The sequence below is a fragment of the Falco naumanni genome, chromosome Z (assembly GCF_017639655.2).
Source record: "Falco naumanni isolate bFalNau1 chromosome Z, bFalNau1.pat, whole genome shotgun sequence".
Taxonomy (NCBI): domain Eukaryota; kingdom Metazoa; phylum Chordata; class Aves; order Falconiformes; family Falconidae; genus Falco; species Falco naumanni.
The window spans coordinates 76,198,118-76,217,418 of record NC_054080.1 but is presented as its reverse complement, the minus strand read 5'-3'; the positions used below and the strand labels follow the sequence as shown (position 1 = coordinate 76,217,418).

The 19,301-nt window shown below is 44.4% G+C and overlaps 1 protein-coding gene across 3 annotated transcripts in view; it reads left to right on the top strand.

Annotated features, from left to right (window-relative positions):
* DNAI1 (dynein axonemal intermediate chain 1) overlaps positions 1-19,301 on the top strand; it is a 151,051-nt gene that overhangs the window by 93,075 nt on the left and 38,675 nt on the right. For all 3 annotated transcript variants that reach the window (XM_040580433.1, XM_040580431.1, XM_040580430.1), the window contains 5 exons: positions 2,139-2,228; positions 6,201-6,288; positions 8,195-8,274; positions 14,246-14,394; positions 15,299-15,398. In XM_040580433.1, coding sequence (XP_040436367.1) covers positions 2,139-2,228; positions 6,201-6,288; positions 8,195-8,274; positions 14,246-14,394; positions 15,299-15,398 — 507 coding nt within the window. The remainder of the gene's footprint in view (positions 1-2,138; positions 2,229-6,200; positions 6,289-8,194; positions 8,275-14,245; positions 14,395-15,298; positions 15,399-19,301) is intronic.

Sequence of the window (19,301 nt, the reverse complement as noted above, 5' to 3'; positions counted from 1 at the left end):
TGCATTTGTCTTCCACATGTAGCTCAGGGCATTGCTGGGTTCAGGCTGCAGGTTTCAGATACTGGAGAACCCCTTTGCTTGCAGTGTAGTCCTGTCTCAGCAGAGGATATCTAAGCCGTTTGTCCTAACTGCTCCCAGGTTTAAATGGCAAAACCTTTGCACATCGTTTTTGTAGGAGATACTGTCTTAAATATCTTCCCCAACCTCAGGTGAACACAGTTTGCCTTAGAGGTGTGTAGAAGTATGTCTGGTTTTCCCAAGTATTTGGGAAAGTAGACTGAAGAGAAGAACATGAGTTAGAGGAGAGGTGTGTTGGACATAGAAATAAAAACATCTTCTTGTCAGACAATTTTAGAGTGACATTTTTAAAAGCTCTGATTTGAAGCATAACTCTTCTTCTGTGCACAGTATGAGACACAATGGGTGTGTGTTTGTAACCAGTTCCCCTGAACTCTGTGTTTCTCACTTTGAATTAAAACTCCTCACTACATCAACCCCTTCATCTGAAGCAGCTGCAGGTGACCGTCATTGTCAGCAGTAGTTCATGATCCCAGGGATATGTTCCTGGAATAGATATACCCAGGACATTTTGTGCATGGTGGCCAGCCATGGAAATCACTGTTCTCCATATGTGCCATTTAACCTATCTTTTTATCTCTAGCCATTTTATTCTAGGCCATATTGAATTGCACTATTCCTTTAATGCCAGATAGCAAAGTGGTTCCACTTGGAGCCCTAAAATTTCTCCTGTGCAAGGATGTTCAAAGGTATATGCTACTCAAGTCTTTTCAATTGCGCCTTATGGACATGAAACTGGCATTTTGATGTATTCCTAGATGGATTCTTTTTATATTTTATTTTTCCATCCTCAGAATAGTGTGTTCTAGGTAGGACACATGTTCACTAAAGGATTAATTACTCTTTGCTGAGTCTCCTGCTGAATTTTCACGCTCCACAGAACTTCACAGCATAAACAATTTTACAAAAGAGAATTAACACAGTTTATCCCAAGGAAGTATCATCAGAATACCCAGTCTGTGTAATTAAAGTACTGAGAATGCTGCTTGTCTTCTGGAATAGGTACCAAGTATTAGGTAGAGTATTTAGTAAGCTCTATGATAATCATGCCCATTTATCATGTTTATGGGATGATGTTTAGGGAAATGTATCTGCTGTACTGCTTGGACAGAAACAGATACACTTTTGAAAACCTCAGCAGAACCTGTGGAAGTGCTTGTCCCCATCCTGAACTGACAGATGCCCACAGGAGTGTGTGCTGACAGGCCCAATGACAACTCATCCTTTTCCCTTCAGTCTGATTGAATTCCCAGATCTGAAAATCGAGTGTTCTTAATGCTTTTGGTCTAACTGAAATGTCTCTTCTAAACTGTAAGCCATTTATCTGAGTTCTAATCTCTCCTGCTGAGCTGTCACAGTCAAAAGGCAGATCTCCTTACCAGGCAGACAGATGCTCTGAAGGTGTAGGGAGGATTTCAATTTTAATGGAGACATTTTCATCTCTCTGAAACAGAAGTACTCCAAGGACCTATGTCACACATTGTCTGCAAGGGCTCATCTGCACTCCGCATAGGGACAGAAAGCTAATTTGAGGTTGTCTGGCTGAAGGGTAGCCATATGGCACTGCACTTGGAGTAATTAGCCAGATGGGAAGGGGTTAGTTTGTGGAGGGTCAGTGATATACTCAGGTGTCTTGAGTCCTTTCTGTGGGCACCACTGGTGTCATCTGGAGATGTCTTAGGGGATCTCTGGGATGATGCATAGTGCCGTAGTGCAAAGCGCTGCATAGCTAACGTTTCACAAGGCCCATCCTTAATGGCAGTGGTCCTAACACTGCTGGGGGAGATGGCCATGGGCAGGTGCAGAGTCCCCGGGTGTGGGACTTTGCCCCCTCTCTAGAGCATCCCTGCAAGAAACTGAGTGACAGGAGAAGCTGGAGGCACTTCTGAAACTGCCTGTGAAGGTAAGGGTGTTCGAACATGTTGAGAACCAGCAGGCCTCTGGGGTGGCAGCCAGCTGCTTTTTAGGAAGGATTTCAGAAGACCCTGTTAAGGGCATGGAACTTTGTCTGACTAATGCTGAGTGCCTTGTGCTGACTGGGACTATCTCCTTGTTTTAAGGTCAAGTGGCAGAAGGATGACATGGACAACAATTTGAACTTCTTCTCCGTCTCCTCAGATGGTCGGATTGTTTCATGGACTTTAGTTAAGGTAAACAGTAGGTGATGATTTCTTTTCCCAGCCAAATTATGATTAATTGCCTCCAAAGTTCAATGACGCATTAGTTTTATTTTTATATTTAATGAGCCAGGTTTGAAAAGAAGTGGCAGCAAAAGATTGTAGGTGCAGCCACAGCTGGGTCTGGGGCTCCATGTTAAACTCTGAAGTGAGCAGAACCATCCTGCCCCTTGCTCAGGACCTAACCTTCATCCTGCCTGCACCTGTAGCAACCCACGGGCCTGAGTATGAGATCATTCTCCTGAGGCTGCAGGAGTTCAAGACTGGTCCTGGCTTTGAAACTTTCTGTGTTCCAGGGGCGTCATCCAGAGACAGAGCAATCTATTTTCTTCCCCAGTGTTAAGACTCTTACCCCTAAAATGCTCCCCTATGTATTGAATTCAGAATGGGAGAGGGATGGTGCAGATTTCTTCCCCTGCTGCCAAAGTAGCACTGGGTAAGCTTGCAGTGGGATGGCAACACGCAGTCAGACAGGCAGAGGGTTTCCCCCTACCATGACATTGCTAGCACACACTCAACACAACTGCCTTTGATCACTTTTTCTTTTAGAGTACATACATTCACAGGAACTTAGCATTAATGTCCCTAAATGACCCTTAAATGTATGTCTCTGAATTTCAACATGTGTTTTTTTCTGTTGGCTATTTGATTTTACATTTTGAAGATTTTCAAATTCTTTACTTAAAAACTAATTTAATTGCCCTAAATATGAGTCTGCAGATGGACTCTGACAGCAAGTCATGTAGTAGAGGGTCTTCTGCAACATTTCTGTGATTCATCTGTGCTTGACTGTGTTACCACGTTATAAGCTGGTGGTTTTTTCTGTCCCTTGAGCACATAGATTTACCTCCTTAAGCATCCGTGGTGCGACTTCTAAGACCTGCATCCACTTAACACAATGCCATTTCTACTTATTCATTGCCCTTCTGTTATAAATTTGTCCATACCCATACGGAAAGCACTGTTTTAAGATCTGTTTGAGGTGAAGTTACCTCTGAAATTGCCAGAGCTGGGACGTACTTAGCAGGCAAGAAAGTGGCAGGGGTGGAAAACAGCAAAGTTTTGGGTGCTGTTTGGGTTCTTCTTTTGGACAGAAATTCAACAAGAAAAGCAAGAAACAGAATGAAAAGGTTGTTTTGTTACAATCTGTGGGTTTGTACCCAACAAGGAGAAATGGATAATCTGCTTGAATGCCAGTTTTGCAAAAGAGCCATCTCTGGGTTTTATTTAGAATAAAATTGAAGAGACCCCAGAGGTCTTCTGCAAATCCATAGTATAAATAGGGAATAAATGAAAGAGAGCTTCATTAATCTTTTTGACAGGACTATACAGAAGTAAAGCTTCTTCAAACACTGATAGCTGTTTGACACTTCTGAAACCGAGAGCAGAAAGTGAATAAATTCATTCTTGCTTCCAGCTAGATTTTGGCAAGCTACACTCAAAATTTGGATAGAAGAACTGTCAAATGTCAGCTTAGAGGCAGCTGATCTGCCTTGACCATACTGGTTGTCTCTGTTAGAAATGGGCACGATAACTTTGGACAAACTGCGCGATCACACATGAGCTGTGTGTGCTTAGGCTATCATCTTGGCTTGGTTTTGGGTCATCATGAAGGTGTGAAATGGTGAGGAAAGATGCAGGACTTCTGCAGCTGGATGACTTGACTCTCCCACCTTGGGGGCACATGTGGCCTATCAAAAAGGAAAAGGAATCAGTTGGGCTGCAGCCTGGCACTGCTTCTCAAGCTGATCCTCAGCAATCCCAGGGTTGATTAGTGGTCGTAGTTCACCCTTCCTACATGACCTAGAGATAAATTACTGAACAGCTCTGGACCTCCTTATCACTTGAGGCTAATAACAGCAAAAGGGAAATAGGCAGCTGCAAGGCCTAATTCACCAATGCTTTCAAAGCACTTTACAATTGTTAGGCAGAAGCAACATATTATTTTATTGTTCAGTGTTCCTGTAAGGCCAAACTGTCCAACAGCCTGTTTACTCAGAGGAATATGCAAATGGCTCTGGTGACAAACAGCCCCAGGAACAGATGCATTTTGCAGACCGTGAAGCTGGATACAAAACAAAAGCAGCACAGCAGGGAAGTAAGACCTTTGTGAAGGTGAGAGGCTACAGAAGCTCTCCACAGAGGTCTCAGCCACGTGGGGGTGCCAGGAGGCATCTTCAGAGAAAGGCTGCAAAAGGTGCGTGCTTAGAGAAAAGGTCTTGTGTGGGCTACCTTTCTACCAGAAAAGAGAGTTAAGTGTGCTAGCACACCTCTGGGTCTGCACAGCTCATGTGTCTGACCTCTGTGAGACACACTGGTTATATCAATGTGACCAGCTGCGGGCAGCTCCACAACTGCTCTTCAGACCAGACCCGTGTGGCCACCAGGCATTGCTTAGACAGGACAGATGCTCTCTGGAAAGCAGGCAGACCTGAGAGCCTGAGCAGAGGCAAGTGCCGGCTTAGCATGCCCTGACTGCACTCCCAGCAGCCCACCAGCAGTCCTATTTGGATGGGCAGTGAGTGGCATTTGGGATATATTCTGCTCCTGAATTCTCTGGGCACTGCTCTTTCCAGTTCTTGCACACATACACCAGCATATAGGGCCTCTTCCTTAGCATCACTCATGCCTTTACCGACTGAATCTGACTTGAGGTAAGCCATGTGCTGCAAGAAGGGTGACTAAAAGAAAGTAGGGCTCCACAAACTGCAGGAGTCTGTCCTGCTTCTCCCTGCTGTATTAGAGAACAGTTACTGCCATCAATAGGCCAGGGCACGTGGGTGTGCAGCAGTGCAAATTAGTGAGAAGGAAGTACACCGTTTTATGGGGTTTTACCTTTATTGAACCTTCTGTAAATTTGTACCCCCAAAACACGATAAAAATGTCTTACAGAATGTGGTCCCCTCTGAGCTGCAGTATTGAACAGATGCTCACAAGGTCTTCTCCCGCCTTTCCTAACACGCAGTTCCCTCAGATTGACTTTGCCAGGCAGAATCTCTTTTTCTACCTGAGTTCTGCTCTGGGCTTAGAGAAGCTCCAACTAAAGCCTGATTCACTGAGCTAAGAAGTTATGTTTTGTTCTCATAGTGCTCCAGTGGGAAATCTGCAAATTCATGAAAACATCCAGTCCACAGCCCACACTGCTCACTAATTTAATCTTTAGTTCTTTGTTCTTTTTATCAGCCCCACAGTATTCTTATATTCATAACCAGCTCCATTCTGCAGTGGTATTTTAATTCCCAAAGCTAGGCTAAGAATGGATCATTGCCCTCTCGCTGTTTCCTCATACTCACCCACATTGTGTCCACTTTCTTCTGCCTCCCACCTCAACTGTAAACAATTTGGGACCCAGCCTTTTTGCCCTGTGTCCATACATCACCTAGCGCAGCAGTGTTGTTGGCCTGCAAAGTCTGCTGGTAACAGCAACATTGGGCGTTTCTCCCCTGGGGGAGCTGCTTGCTAGATGTTGCTGTTATTTGAATCTCAGAGCCTGTGAGGTTGTATTGGGAACCGAGGCTGCTCTGGCGATGATAGCAAGATGGTAAGTTACTACCCGTTAGTTCAGATTTTAGTTAGCTTCATGATAAATATGCAATGCTCATCTTAAACCACACAGTGTGGTGTCACAACACAATGATTTAAGCTGACAATGTTAACCTCCACTCAAAAACGTTGACCTCAAAACCCAAAGCTTTTCAGGTCAGCTGCCTGTGTTTGGGTGATGTACCAGAGGCTCTCCGTTCCAGTGCACCACAGCATCAGTTTCCTGGGGGTTTTACGTACAACAGCATGTTAGCAAGTTGCCAACTGCCAGTATGAAGCATTAAGCAACTTTTGGACAGCTTTTTAAAATTCCTCCATAAAATTTGCCATTTCAAAGTACTGAATGTCTATGTATTGTTGCTGTGAAGTATGTTATTCATGTGGAATCTCCTCTGCCTACAGAATGAGCTGGTTCATACAGATGTCATCAAGCTGTCAGTAGAGGGAACAATGACGCAGGGGCCAGAGAGGCTGCAGCTGCAAACATTTGGTAGGAGCCCAAATCTTTGCCATGCTGGTTAATTACTAATATAAAGCCTTTAATCAGGCATTCTGGGGAATTAAATTGGGAGTGGGGTGCTAAGATGAAAGGAGCTAAAGAAGGGTTATGCCTCCTTGCTTTCATTATGTAGTAGGGCAAAGTCTGTCTACAGCGATGGGCAAAAATTGAGTCAAGTTTTGCTGGTTACATCTTGCCTTTACTTGCAAGAAAAAGATGAACATTAATTCAAAAAATGTTTTACTGGGATATCCCAATGCAGACAAGGCACAGGTATTACCTGTATTTGTCAAAACTAAGTCAGTTTTGTTCTTTCTGCCAGACCTTGATCTGGACTGGCCAAATTAAGATGAAACCAAATTAAGATGCACCCTTTCTGGGGTGCACAGCTCATCCAGCCAGTGGTGGGATGTGCCTTATTGGGTTATGTCTTTCTCAAAGCGCAGCATCTATTCTGAGCTACTATATTAGTCTCCCTCTATACAAGGTGGAGACAGTGCAGTCCTAGGCTGAATCCCCTCACTCTGACCATCCTGTGTTTGAGACAGGATGGGATGAGTCAGCTGTGGAGGTCCTGGACCACACAAGGAGCTTGGAGAATCCCCTAATCATCCTACTGCACCTGCTTTTGGCTGTGAAGCTGTGGTCTGGGTTTGGAGAAGGCCCCTGCCCATGGCATGGGGCTTGGAACTAGATGATCTTTAAGGTCCCTTCCAACCCAAAACATCCTATGATTCTATGATTTAAGTATTTCTGTGTTTCTAGGGTAGTAATTGCTGAACCATTTTGTTTGTGAGAAGGTTTGTGTTGCCACATAGGCTGCAAGAGATCAGCTAAAGCAGTACACTGCAGAACTCTCAGGGGCTTTGGGATTATTTGTTAGCGTTAGCGCGAAATGGATTTTCAGAGACTTGTCTTGAATAGCTAACAAACTATTTAAATGTTAAAAATGCAGACAGGAATACAGGGTTGAAATGACCTTAACAATTCCTTTGAGGACTACATTTTGTTAACGTTTAAGACAGCTGCCTTTGCAGAAAGTTCTCTGTAACTATGTGCTTCTGAGCCTTGTCTGCTTGTTTCTGTTTCTCATCTGATGATTACTGTGGGTGTCCCTGCTGGTCAACAGCTCCAAGTGGCTGTCACACTCCGCAGACATCCCATCTTCACACAAGTACCCTGCTGAAATTTTCTTTCACTACCATGAGAATTGGCACTCTTGGATGATGTTGCATCTGCCTTGGGAGCAGAAGCTGCAAAATCTGAAGGACTCACATCCTGTTGTGGTAGATACCTGTTTTGAACACAGTTCACAATGTTGCTCGATTCAGGGCTTTTGAAGTTAAGAGAATCCTTCTGTGCCTGGCAGAGGATTTCTTCCCAAATCATATCCTTTGCTACTGGCTTTACTGAAATGAGCTTGCTAAATGGCTTCTGAGCTAAGAATGAAAAGGGCACAGGGAGGTATGATGTGGTGTTTTCTTTCTGGGCTCTTTTATGCATGGGAAACCATTTGTATTTTTATGAATACTGAACAAACAAAAAAGATCTGTCGTTCCCCAGTATGAGGCAAGCCTGGTCCTCATGGCTTTTACATTTGCACCAGTCATTTTATATTGTTACCAGAGTAAACCCTGGTCCAATCTGTTCTTCCAGTTCCTTTCCAGTTCTTCTAGTTTGCTTTTCCGTTCTCTGCGTTGGATTTTCAAATTGCAGGTCTTGGGGACAGGCACAGCTTGGAAAGTTTTTGCGGAAGGGGTGGCTCTAATTTCTTTTGGGAGCTTCTGGCTAATAAATCACTTCTGAAAACACTGACAGTGTGTGTGTACCACAGGCAGAGTGTGTGCCGGCCAGATGAACCAGTTCTCTGTCTGACAGACTTTTCTTCTGTTAACAGGCTGTGGGACATCATTTGATTTTCACAAAAAGATAGACTATTTGTTTCTTGTTGGTACTGAAGAGGGAAAGATCTATAAGGTAAGAAGGCTTTCTCTGTCCCTTATTTTACATCCCCTGACCTGTGTTTGTCTTTCAGTTCATCATCTTAACTGTTTGCTCAGGCAGTGACAAAGGTACAACTTCAGAGCCTGGTCCTGCCCTTGGATCCCTATGGTGAGCCTGAGACCAGTACAGAGCCACAGAGGGTCGCAGAGAGCTCTCTGCACAGATCCAATTAAGACCTTATTTTGCAGAAACGTTTTTCATGCAAACTGCATCCCAGAATGCTTTGCAGCTTGCAGCTGTGCAAGTGAGGCGCTATGATCAGAGCAGAAGTTAAAAGGCATTGATCCTCTGTCCTCATGGCTATGGGGAAATGGCAGGGGAAAATCTCAGCTCTTTTCCTTTTTAGACCTGTTATCCTATGAGCAGTGAGGCTAATGAAGCCTCATTTCCTATGGATCAGTATCCCACAGCCCTTCCCTTCCACAATTACATCCCAGATCCTTTCCCCAGTCCCACTTTCTCCTTGCCCTCCTATCTCCAGTTCTTCACTATGTACTCCAATCCTTCCTCCCTCTGATGACCCCCATGCTGTCCCCAGCTCGGTGATGCCACCACCAAGCTATAACCCTTGATTCCTGCAGGCAGTGCTGGCTGCCTCCCCTCCAGTGTGCTCCTGCAGCCTTAGTGCACAGTTCCAGCTGGGAGCTGTCTGCCAGCCAGCTCCAGTCATGTGATGAGGGCAGCAGCCAAACTTTCCTTGCCCTTCCTGGGGTGGGGGCATCTCCCAGATGTTTGCACTCTGGGGCCATCCCTTTTTATAGAATGTGTAAGACCTTAATATTGCCAAGTCCCACATGCAGCCAGCTTTGGCTGAAGTTGCCAGTGAGGTCAAAAGTTGTTTGGGAGGAGAGACAAACAGACAGCTGGACACAGTCATTGTGTTTCCTTAAGAAATCAAGCCAAAAATAGGAAGTTTCAAGACCTGCTGTATTTAGCCTTGAAAATAAAGCCAGTAGTATCTTACTCACAGAACTTTTGTTTACACAACATTCCTTTGAGCTGACTTTGGGGCTTTGTTAATATTGTAGCCACTGTTGGGGGGTGGGCCATCAGCAGGAGGCTGATGCGCAGGGATCCATCCAGCCATCCCTGAAGGATGCTGTAAGCTCCTTCCCTGTGTCTTGCCTGCAAAAGAGAAACAAAACAGAGAAAAAGAACCCAAAGGAAGTCATATTCTGAAATCACTGTCACTCATTTAGGCAAGATGGGATTAACAAGCAAATATGTATCACTTCCAGAAGGATGATGCTGATTGGAATCTCTCCCTCTGCCAGGCAGTATCTAGGGAGGATTTCTGGGCAGTGCTTACTTGCATTGGACAAGACAAGTGCAGAAGGGAGGTGGGAGAAGTGGGGGGACTGATGGGCTGTGGGCGGTGAAGTAGGTGTAATGACTTTTTGTTGATGCTTTCAGGATACACAGCATCTGTTCAGACACGGGCAGATGTTCTGAGTTGGCTGGTCACTCATGGGAGTTGATACCCTGGGTATTGTACTCTAAATTGTTTGGGTACTGTTGTGTCTAGTCCTGATCAAAAAGGCAGTAAGGAACCACATGTTTTAACTTACTCTATGCTTAGGTGAGTTATGGATACTCAGTAGATATCAGCGTTAGGTGGGGGCCACCAGTTTTCCTTCAGGAGAAATGTTTAGTCTGGTGTCTTGGCTGAATTACATAGCAAAGGAAGTCCTTCGTGGAGAAGCACTGGATAGGAACAGAATTTGGCAGCATCTGCCTTGACAAAGCTGTAGGTGTACCTGCCTTGGATGATCTTCAGTGAAACTAGAACTAGAATGGGATTTTGCTATAAGAAGTAGTCCCAGCCATTAAGACACGGATATTTTAATCAGTTCTTGGGTGGATCAATGCAGAGAGATACTGTCATACAGAATCTTCTCTTTTATTGGTGCTAAGGCTGATTTCAGAGTTACTGGTAAGCAGCAAAACATTCCTGCATTGGTGGGCCATAGGGAAAAGTGGGACTACTCACATTGTGCAACACTGCCCTATAAAATGCAAGTGTTCCCGTGGGCAGGAAGAGGCAATCTTCCATCAGATTGTATGGGCTAACACAGGGAAGAGACATCTTGTGCCTAGTACAAGCAAGCCTCCATAGTATCCACAAAAACAGGGGGAAGAGTGCACCCTTAGCATCCCCCAAGAGTTTGCTACAATCAGTTTCAAGACTTTTGGGATTGGCTGCTGCTCCAGTCATTTCTCGTGGACTACCACACACCTTCATCACACCCTTTACTGAAACACTGCATGCTGAACCCAGTATTGGAGCTACCCGTGGACTGCCTCCTGGAGCCTTGCTCCACGCAGATGCTGAAAACAGTGACAGTCTTGCAGCTGTTCGAGCAGCTCTTGGGTCCTGTGGCTGCACTGAGCAGGAGTGAGGTGCTCAGGTGTCTGTGCTGCCCTTGCCCTTGCCACTGCGTGTTGAGTGAGAGGGACGGATTCCTTACACGCTGTATGAGTCAGGGCTGAATTTTAGCTTATTTGTTAAATAAATTGGTACGAGAATTTCAGGGAGGCATTTTTTCAGAGACCAAGCATGCCCACAAATAGCATGATAATATGTTAATTCCTTAGCTGCAGAACAATTACAGTGAATTTTTAAAAATGGCTTAGTTAATAGTGTTTCTGAAGCCAAGAAATCATTATCTTAATTACACACAGACCTATCTATTGCCCTTTTATGTAGAGGACAAACTGTTTCTGCATTAATATGATTCTGTAATGCAAAACTGCCTCTTTGCATATCCTATTTGCTGTTTAGGAATTGTTCAGCTTTAGTATCACAAAGTATCATCTCTGAGATTCATATTGAAACGTTATTGTGGCTTCAACTCTGGTCATAATTACTTATTAATAAACAGGGCTTCAATGGAAAAAATGTGATGAGATTTGAACATATTCATGTAAGAAGGTTTTTTCAGTCTTAAGCAGTTTGCTTGAGAGTGTAACAAATGAATATAATAAAACTCAGTGCAAGACTATATAGAAGGAAAAGTTGATGCTAATTTTAAACAAAACTAATTTCCCTCATTCATTCATTCTCTCATACCAGGACATTTGTATCTGTGTGGTCAGGACAGGATTTCTTGTGGTTATACAGATGACAAAGGATGCTGGCTGCTGAGTCCTTATCTCATCTCATGGGTTTTCCTTAAATGATGATGACAAACTGGTGTTTGGACAGCTTCCAGTGACTGTTTAGTAATGGCGAGATCATTTGCCTTAGTGTCTAGTCTCGCTTTGTCTTAGGCAAAGTTGTTTTCCCTGTCTGGTTATTTTACGGGTTGAGTTCTGTTCCTCATCTTCTTGCCACCTTAGCTTTGGGGCTTCTGTTTGTTCTGGTTATCTTGTCACTTGGCTGACTGCATTTGCCATCAATTAACACAGGTTTTCTCCTTTACCATTTCCTGTTGTTTCTCCTGATGCATTCACATGCCTCTGTTTCCATTCATAAGTGTTTCTACAAATCTTAGTATTTCTGTTACAGATCTCTAGCAAAAACCAAGGAGACCCTCTGGTGTTGCTGATAACAGCTGTCCACAACAACAGTTTGTGCCAGTGGTTTCTGAAGAGCAGCTGGGTGTCCTGATCTGTCTGGGAGTGCCAGTGTTGGGCAGTACTCTGTTGCCAGATACAAACCTCCTTTGAAAAAAGATTAAATTTTTTATTTCTATGTTGCCTAGAATCTCAGCTTTTCTGTTAGTGAACCAAAGAAACCCTCTACATTATAAGGAGGGATATATATATATGTATAAAATAACCATCCATTCACCACAAATGTGGAGGAGTTTTGTGTCAGGATTATATCTTGTGTAAACTGGAATGCTGTTAATGAAGATTACTCATAATTTTTGTTCTTGGAGATCTCCTTTCTCCCCAGTATTCCTCCTCTATGTTTTGTAGCCCTGTTACCAGTCTTCTTTGTACTGGTTTCCTGTATTGCCATAGACACTTTCTTGCTTTCCTGTCTCTTCATAAAAATATAATTTACTATTCACACACATCTATTACCATTTAAATAGGAGAAAAACACTCTCAGCAGATTGGAGCAGTGCTCTAGGAGATCAGAAAGGCTGCACAACTGCCTGCTCCCTGAACCTACTTATCCTCTTCAAAGCTGTCATGTCAGGAGTTAGGCATCACATTTTCCAGTGGTTTTGTTTTCATCCTGACATGTGTCTAGTAACAGTAGGGTTTTTAAAGTGAGTAGTAGGGGAAGACTTTCCTAGCAGTCCTAGTTAGCTCAGGAATTATTTTATTCATGAAAGTCATACTTCTTTCTGGGCTTTTTCTCATGTTTGTGGTGTTTCTTAGGAAGAACATGGCACTGTCTGGCAATCAGAGATGATACCAAAGGTTGGGGTGAACACAGTATGGGGCTGACAGGCACTGCCAGAGCATGATGTATGGCTTTAGGCTAAAGCAGGCATGCCAGGTTCATTCCTCACAAGGGACACAGACAGGTATCTGCCCTACAGAACCCTAGAACCCTTTTTGCTGCTGACTTCATAGGAACGCTGCAAATCCCTTTCTTGTAGGGGCCTGGGCCTCAGCTCTGGGCCAAATTTGCAGAATGCAAAGCCAGTGGATCAACACATCCCAGTGCATGACAGGCCTCCCATACCAGTGCCCGGAGAGCTGTATTGATCAAGGGCCTAGCCCCAATCAGGCTTTAAAAACAGAGTGCTGGAGCATCACAGTTCTGTGGATGCAGGCAAACCTGGTTAGGATCTCACTCTTCAAAGTCCTCATGTATTAGGGACCTTCAGTCCATATACTTGGAAGGCCAGACAACTAAAGCAGCTTCTCTCTTGTGTTAATTACTTGTGACCCATTCTGTCTGTTCCCAGCAAAGTGACTTCAAAAGAAGCCAAGTACCAATTTTCTGCGTGGCTGAACATTAAGAATTATGAAGTAAAGTTATGAAACATGCTATTAAAGGAGATTTCAGTCCCACAGCTACACAGAGAGAGAGTAACTCAGAGTACGCACTAAACTATTAGCAAACTATAGACACTGTCAGTAAATCTCAATGGGACACAAGCCACATTCCTGTTTCTGCTTCCTACCACAGCAACCCTCCCAGGGCTGCAGGAGCTATTGCTGTGTGAAATGTTTAGCACCCTAAATCCAGTACTTGCACCGGTGCACAAGAACATCGGAACAGGTCTGCTTACCCAGTCAGTGAGTGTCATATGTAATAAACAGCTAAACCTTATGATTAATTAGAGCTTTGGTTTGCAAGAATTAAAGTCATGTAACGCTTCAGCAGTCCTGCTGTTCAGGTAGATGATATGTTGCTGCATTCATCAGGGAGAAATGAAAGGTGCTGAAAGGTCCTTGTAGTGACATTACCAAGGCAGCCCAACAGAAGATCCTGAAACCACCCCAGCCTGCTGTGTGGTTACAGCTTGTGTGTGAGAACACAACCAAGAGGACATTACTTGTAAGATGAGGTCCTTCTTGCTAATGAAGGAAGCCTCCAATGCCGTCAGAGGGGCGGAGGTGTGTACACACATTTTTCTGTGTACACAGAACTGACAGGGTCTATATTGAAGCCCATATTCTGCTTGTGCAGAAAAGTAGATTGTAATTTCTCCCCAACTTAATGGGTTCAGGAAGGTGATGGAGCTCCTGCAGTGGAGAATGTGCTGTGGAGCCTGGCTCTGAATGTAAATCCAACCAGACAACTTCAGTTCCTGTCTCTGTATTGCAGAGGGGAACTTGGTGCTGCCTGCAAGTGGGGTGAAGCAGCATGTATTAAATTATTTTGTTTCTGTAGCACCTCTGGGTACCAGCCATGTCTTCCCAGCCAGCCCAGAAGAGCCTGGGAGACCATACAAGTATTCAGAGGCATCTTTCTGCAGGAATATGAGCTCCAGAAGGTCAAGCTGCAATTCCTGACTAGTTCTTTCCATTTCAGTGTTCAAAATGCTATTCAAGCCAGTTTCTGGATGTGTTTGAAGCCCATCACATGGCTGTGGACTCAGTCATCTGGAATCCATACCACCCAAAAGTCTTCATTTCCTGCAGTTCTGACTGGACAGTCAAGATCTGGGATCATACCATTAAGTAGGTCTTGCTGGGTCCAGCCGTGGGCGGGGAGGTACAGCCTGACATGCCAGCTGCACGCATAGACTTTGCTTATACCTCAGTCTCAGTTTCCCTCTTAGGTGTTGATATGGCTAATTGCTCTCTTATCTCCAGTTTTGGGGCTGGTGGCTCAGATTTGTACTTCTCAGGTATGAGGCATAAGATTTGGCATCATCCACCCCAGGAACCTGCCAAGTAGTGCAGCTCAGCACAGAGCCTGACTGCTTTGCTTTGGACCTGGCTTTCTTCAGTCAGGACCTACTGTGGCAGGGTGATTCTGGAGCAATGCTGTAGAGAAATATCAGGGGCTGGCTTATGGCCTCGGGGGCCAGACATCTCCTAAGAGCCAGAGAGGCAAAAAAAAAAAAAAAAAAAAAAAAGAAATTGGAACATTTAAAAATTTAAAAATGCATAATGAAGTTCGGGGTTAGTGGTTGAGGAATGTCTGGTTTCAATCAGGAAATTGATTTTGTTGTAAATCAGTCAGAGTCAAGTATTTCCTGTTGCCAATACTGCTGTAATGTTCAATGTTGTTTTCAGAAGTCCAGAGAGGTAATCACTTTTTCCTTTATGAGTCTAAAACAGAGAGACTCCATCTTGCTGTTCATGTTGGGGAGGAAACGTTCAAAATGCATTCAGAAAGAAAGAATCATGCTACCTTTATTCTCATCACAGCAGGACCCATCCCAACCCATTTGGGCTGATGCTCAGCTTTGGCTCAGACCCTAGCTAGTATCTGACATAGAGAAGTACTGCATCTCCCACTCTTGCATCTGGCCTTGAACAACACAAGCTGCAGCATCAAAATGTTTATACCTCAATGTTTTGCTTCCAGAACGGCATATGTTTAAATGAGTTCTTCTCCCTGGATCTTTTTTTACAGGACCCCGATGTTTGTTTATGACCTGAATTCTGCTGTAGCGGATGTTGCTTGGTCCCCTTATTCCTCCACAGTCTTTGCTGCAGTCACCACTGATGGCAAGGTGAGAGACTGGGAGTAACACTGCTCTGATTTGAGCTGAGAGAAAGTCAAAGGAGATTAAGGCTGAGTGTGGGGACAGGTCAGCCCATGTCAGGCAGCTGTAGATCTCCCATGAGCAGGAATCTGCTACAGTGACAAGCTGACTTGGCTGCAGCTTGCCTGAGCTGCTTGCCTCTGGATGGTAGGGTCACTTTGGTAGCTCAAGGCCCTCAAACTATTAATTCCTCTTTGCTCTGTATGATTACAGAGGACACAGAAGTCATAAAGCAACAGAGATCAGGAAACCTGCACAGCTGCATTTCTTATGCCTTCTTCCCCTCAGGTCTACCACACCCCACAAGCAACATGGCCAGAAATCTCTGAGCTGCAGCCCAACCATGCAAACAGGTGATGTTAAATCACAAATCAATGGGCTTTTAGCAGATGCTGAGGATCAGCTGCACATCTCACTGCGGCCTTGACAAACCCATTAGAAATGCATGTGGGCCCTCGCTCAGCATAGGTGCTTCTTGGGGGGCCAAGCCCCACCAGCCCCTCTAGCATAAGCAAGCCAAATTTCCCTGCAGTCCTAGCTTGCTCCTTTTACTCCAGGGATGGAAGTACTCCGAGGACAGAGAGGAAAGCAGGATTCAGGGAACAGGCTGCTTTTTCCTGTGCTTTCCTGCCTTTGACATGCATATCCCTGGGCATAAATTCCTTACTCCTCAATGCTGCTCCTGGTTTGAGGTAGTTTTGCAAATCCGTGCAAGTCCTTGCTTGCTCTCATTTTGACCACATCGGTGCAGGTGTGCAGCTTGCACATGCCAGGAGAAAAACACTTAACTCCCTCAGTGTGAAATCAGCTTATTAAACCAGTGCTTCTCTGGGGGTGGAGAGACAATGCTCCAGATCAGAGCACCCCTCATATGAGATGACATCAGGGCATTGGTTCTCAACCTCCAAGCTATAGAGAAGCAATAGAATAAAGTGTTTATATACTTATATTGATATTAAAAAATAAGTTATAGTAATATGCCCAGGGTCAGCCAATAGAACTTTATTCCAATTAAATAAAATCAACATTTTCCCACTGTGCAAGGCTGTCTCCAAGAGTAACGATTTGGTAATGAAGTACTTAGACCAGTCCTAATACTGAGATGATGGCAGTTATATTTTTGCCCCTAGCCATCCATTGTAGTAGCTCAGATGGTTAATTTGGACTTGGCAAGTAGCCAGGGCACATAGCTATCCATCAACACTGGTTTTGTACTGTAAGACCACATTGCTCTGTCACCATGGGCTGTATATTTTACTGGTATAAATTGGGAAGTCTGTGCAGTTTGGCCAAATTACTCTAGCAAAAAGGTGGCCTTTATATATCTCCATCAATGAATTGATGCCTTGGCAACTTTATTGCAGTTTAACCTTTATGTTATAGCAAAAAATTCATTTCACTGATGCACTGGCTCAGGCTGTGAATTTGTCTCTCTGAAGCTAAGCAATAGAAATCTCCTCACTGGGGCACCTGGTCTCCCTTGGAAGCTCAGGGTACCACAGCCTACCGAAAACAGTGTTGATGTTTTTCCCTCGCAGGCAGGGTCAGGACTGGGCTCTTTGTTCATGAATCTGTCTGTCCCCATTCTCCCACATACCAAATGAAGGGCCTGCACAAATGAAATACATGCATTCAGTGTTACACATCCTCTGACTTGTTTTCCACAAGTGAAGTTGTGGGTGCCCTCAAATCTGGCAAGGGTCCTGCTGACATTCATAGCTTCGATTGAGTGGTGGGGTAAGCAGTGCAGAGAACTGTGGGTACCCCAGCTGTGTCCTGGCGCCCAGCTGTGGGGAAGAGGTTGGAGATGTCTGCAGGCTGCAGGCAGTGATACATCCTGGGCAGCGTGAACAGATGGAGGGTAAACACTGGGTGTACTTGGATTTCTTATTCATGTGGTCAAGCATCAGCAATGATAGCTCAGCTCTAGAGAGGCTTTGCACTACTCACTTGGGCCAAGTTCTTTATCAGAGCTTTACCGGCTGCAGAGAAGCTCCTAAGGGCTGGGCAAGAGTTTGTGCAGTGGGGTCTTTCCATAGACCCCTAGCTCATCCTAGCTACTGCTGTAGTGACTCTAGTTGTGTTGTTGCAGTCACATTAGTGGCAGCATCCATGAACCTGGAGTTCATATGAGTTTATGGATAAGACACACAACTGTCTAACTTGGCAACACTGCACCCAGGGTATCTCACATTGGCTATCCTACCTTGGATCTAATTCAGTAATCCTAATTATATCCTAATCTAGTAGCATCTAGTTCTACTTTATGCCTTTAATCCCAAACTCTGAGAAGACTGGCTGTCAGCCATGAGCAGCCCAGAAGTGGGCTGCCTAGCAGGAAAGGTCCAGGCAAGAGCTGCCTTCCCATTGCAGTAGGCTGGCCAGCACTGATGCTGATAGAAATTGTGGGTACCTGTGTTGGCCACAAACAATGCTGTTTGCAGCAGGGTGTGCCTGAGACATAGTTTCTATTTTGAGCAGAACCTTCTAGATTTGCAGTGGAAGTGGAATAAATAGTTGTTTACGGCCTTTTTGTTCCTGGACATATTCCACTTTGTAGTAGAGTGCACTTCTTGGGAATAACTCTGCACCTTGCAAAGGGCAGTCTCCATTAATGCTGGGAAAAAAACTACTTTAACAGGATATTAACAGCATATTCTGCGATTCTATGATACAGAAAACTACAGGATGTGCAGCCAGAAAATAAAACATTAAAGGCCTCCTGCTCATAAAGAGCCTTTAGCTTTTCATCCACACATAATTATGCCTTCAAAACTTGAAGGTTGACTGGAGGTCATTTTAAATTCAGGCCCTAATTACAGTCTTAAAGGGATACCTGGCATATTTTGAAAAACCCATTTCCTTATTCAAGCTGGTGCTGTGTGTCCAAAATGTGTGTATCGGCTCCCTAACTCTTAAGACTGACTTGGAAACTGGAGCATTTTAGAATCTCCATAATCCCCATAAATCCAGGAAGTGGTCATTTAAGAAAAGCTGTGAATATCAGGGGCATTATGATAAAATGTGTGTGTGGGCAGCTGGGTATCTGCTTTGGACAGCATCACCTCTTCATAAATAACCTGAGTGTGCACATTCTGCTGCTGGTGCATTGGATATTAACTGCTACTATTGCTTTTTACCATGTTCTGGGTAATTTCCTTAGTGTTCTGCTCTGCCCGATGGCCATTTTATTTCAGAATGAGCATAAATGATTTGCAATGAAAATTGAAATAAAATGAAATGATCAGTGAGACGTGCACATCCATGCCAACACTGCCTGGAGAACCCTCTAATTCTATAAGTAGGTGCCTAAATAAGCGGCCTGATTTTAAAAGGACTGGACAGTTAGCTGCTTTTATGGAATGTACTGTCTGCTGGATGCACTCAGAGTGGTTGCTATAGAGCATTCAGCTTTGGTTTCAATCAGTGTGCTAAGTCCACTGCAGTTTTGCTCTGTGATTGCATTCCAGATGACACTTAGATTCCTTGAAGACTCCATAGTGGTTCCTAAAGCAGACAGGTGGAGGGATCTGTTATTTCTAAACAGGAGTCCTGCAGCTCAGTTGACTGGCAGAAGCTCTGTGATCCCTCCAGGCCATCTCCTACAGGGACCTGGGTGCAGATACTGATGTGATTAGCACTGAAATAAAATGAAGTTAGAGAATACCTAGTTTAGTTTAGGTTGTAAATGGTAAAAGCCTAACATGAAGAAAAAGGCTATCTGGGATGAAAGACCTACTTTGGAAATAAAAAAAAAGGTGGATGTGCATACCTGGACCCTTACACTTAGGATGCACAAAATCTGGGAATGTTGGTCAGCTTATTTTAAAGGCAGGTGGCAGAGAAATGGGGAGGGATGGAATTCAGTCC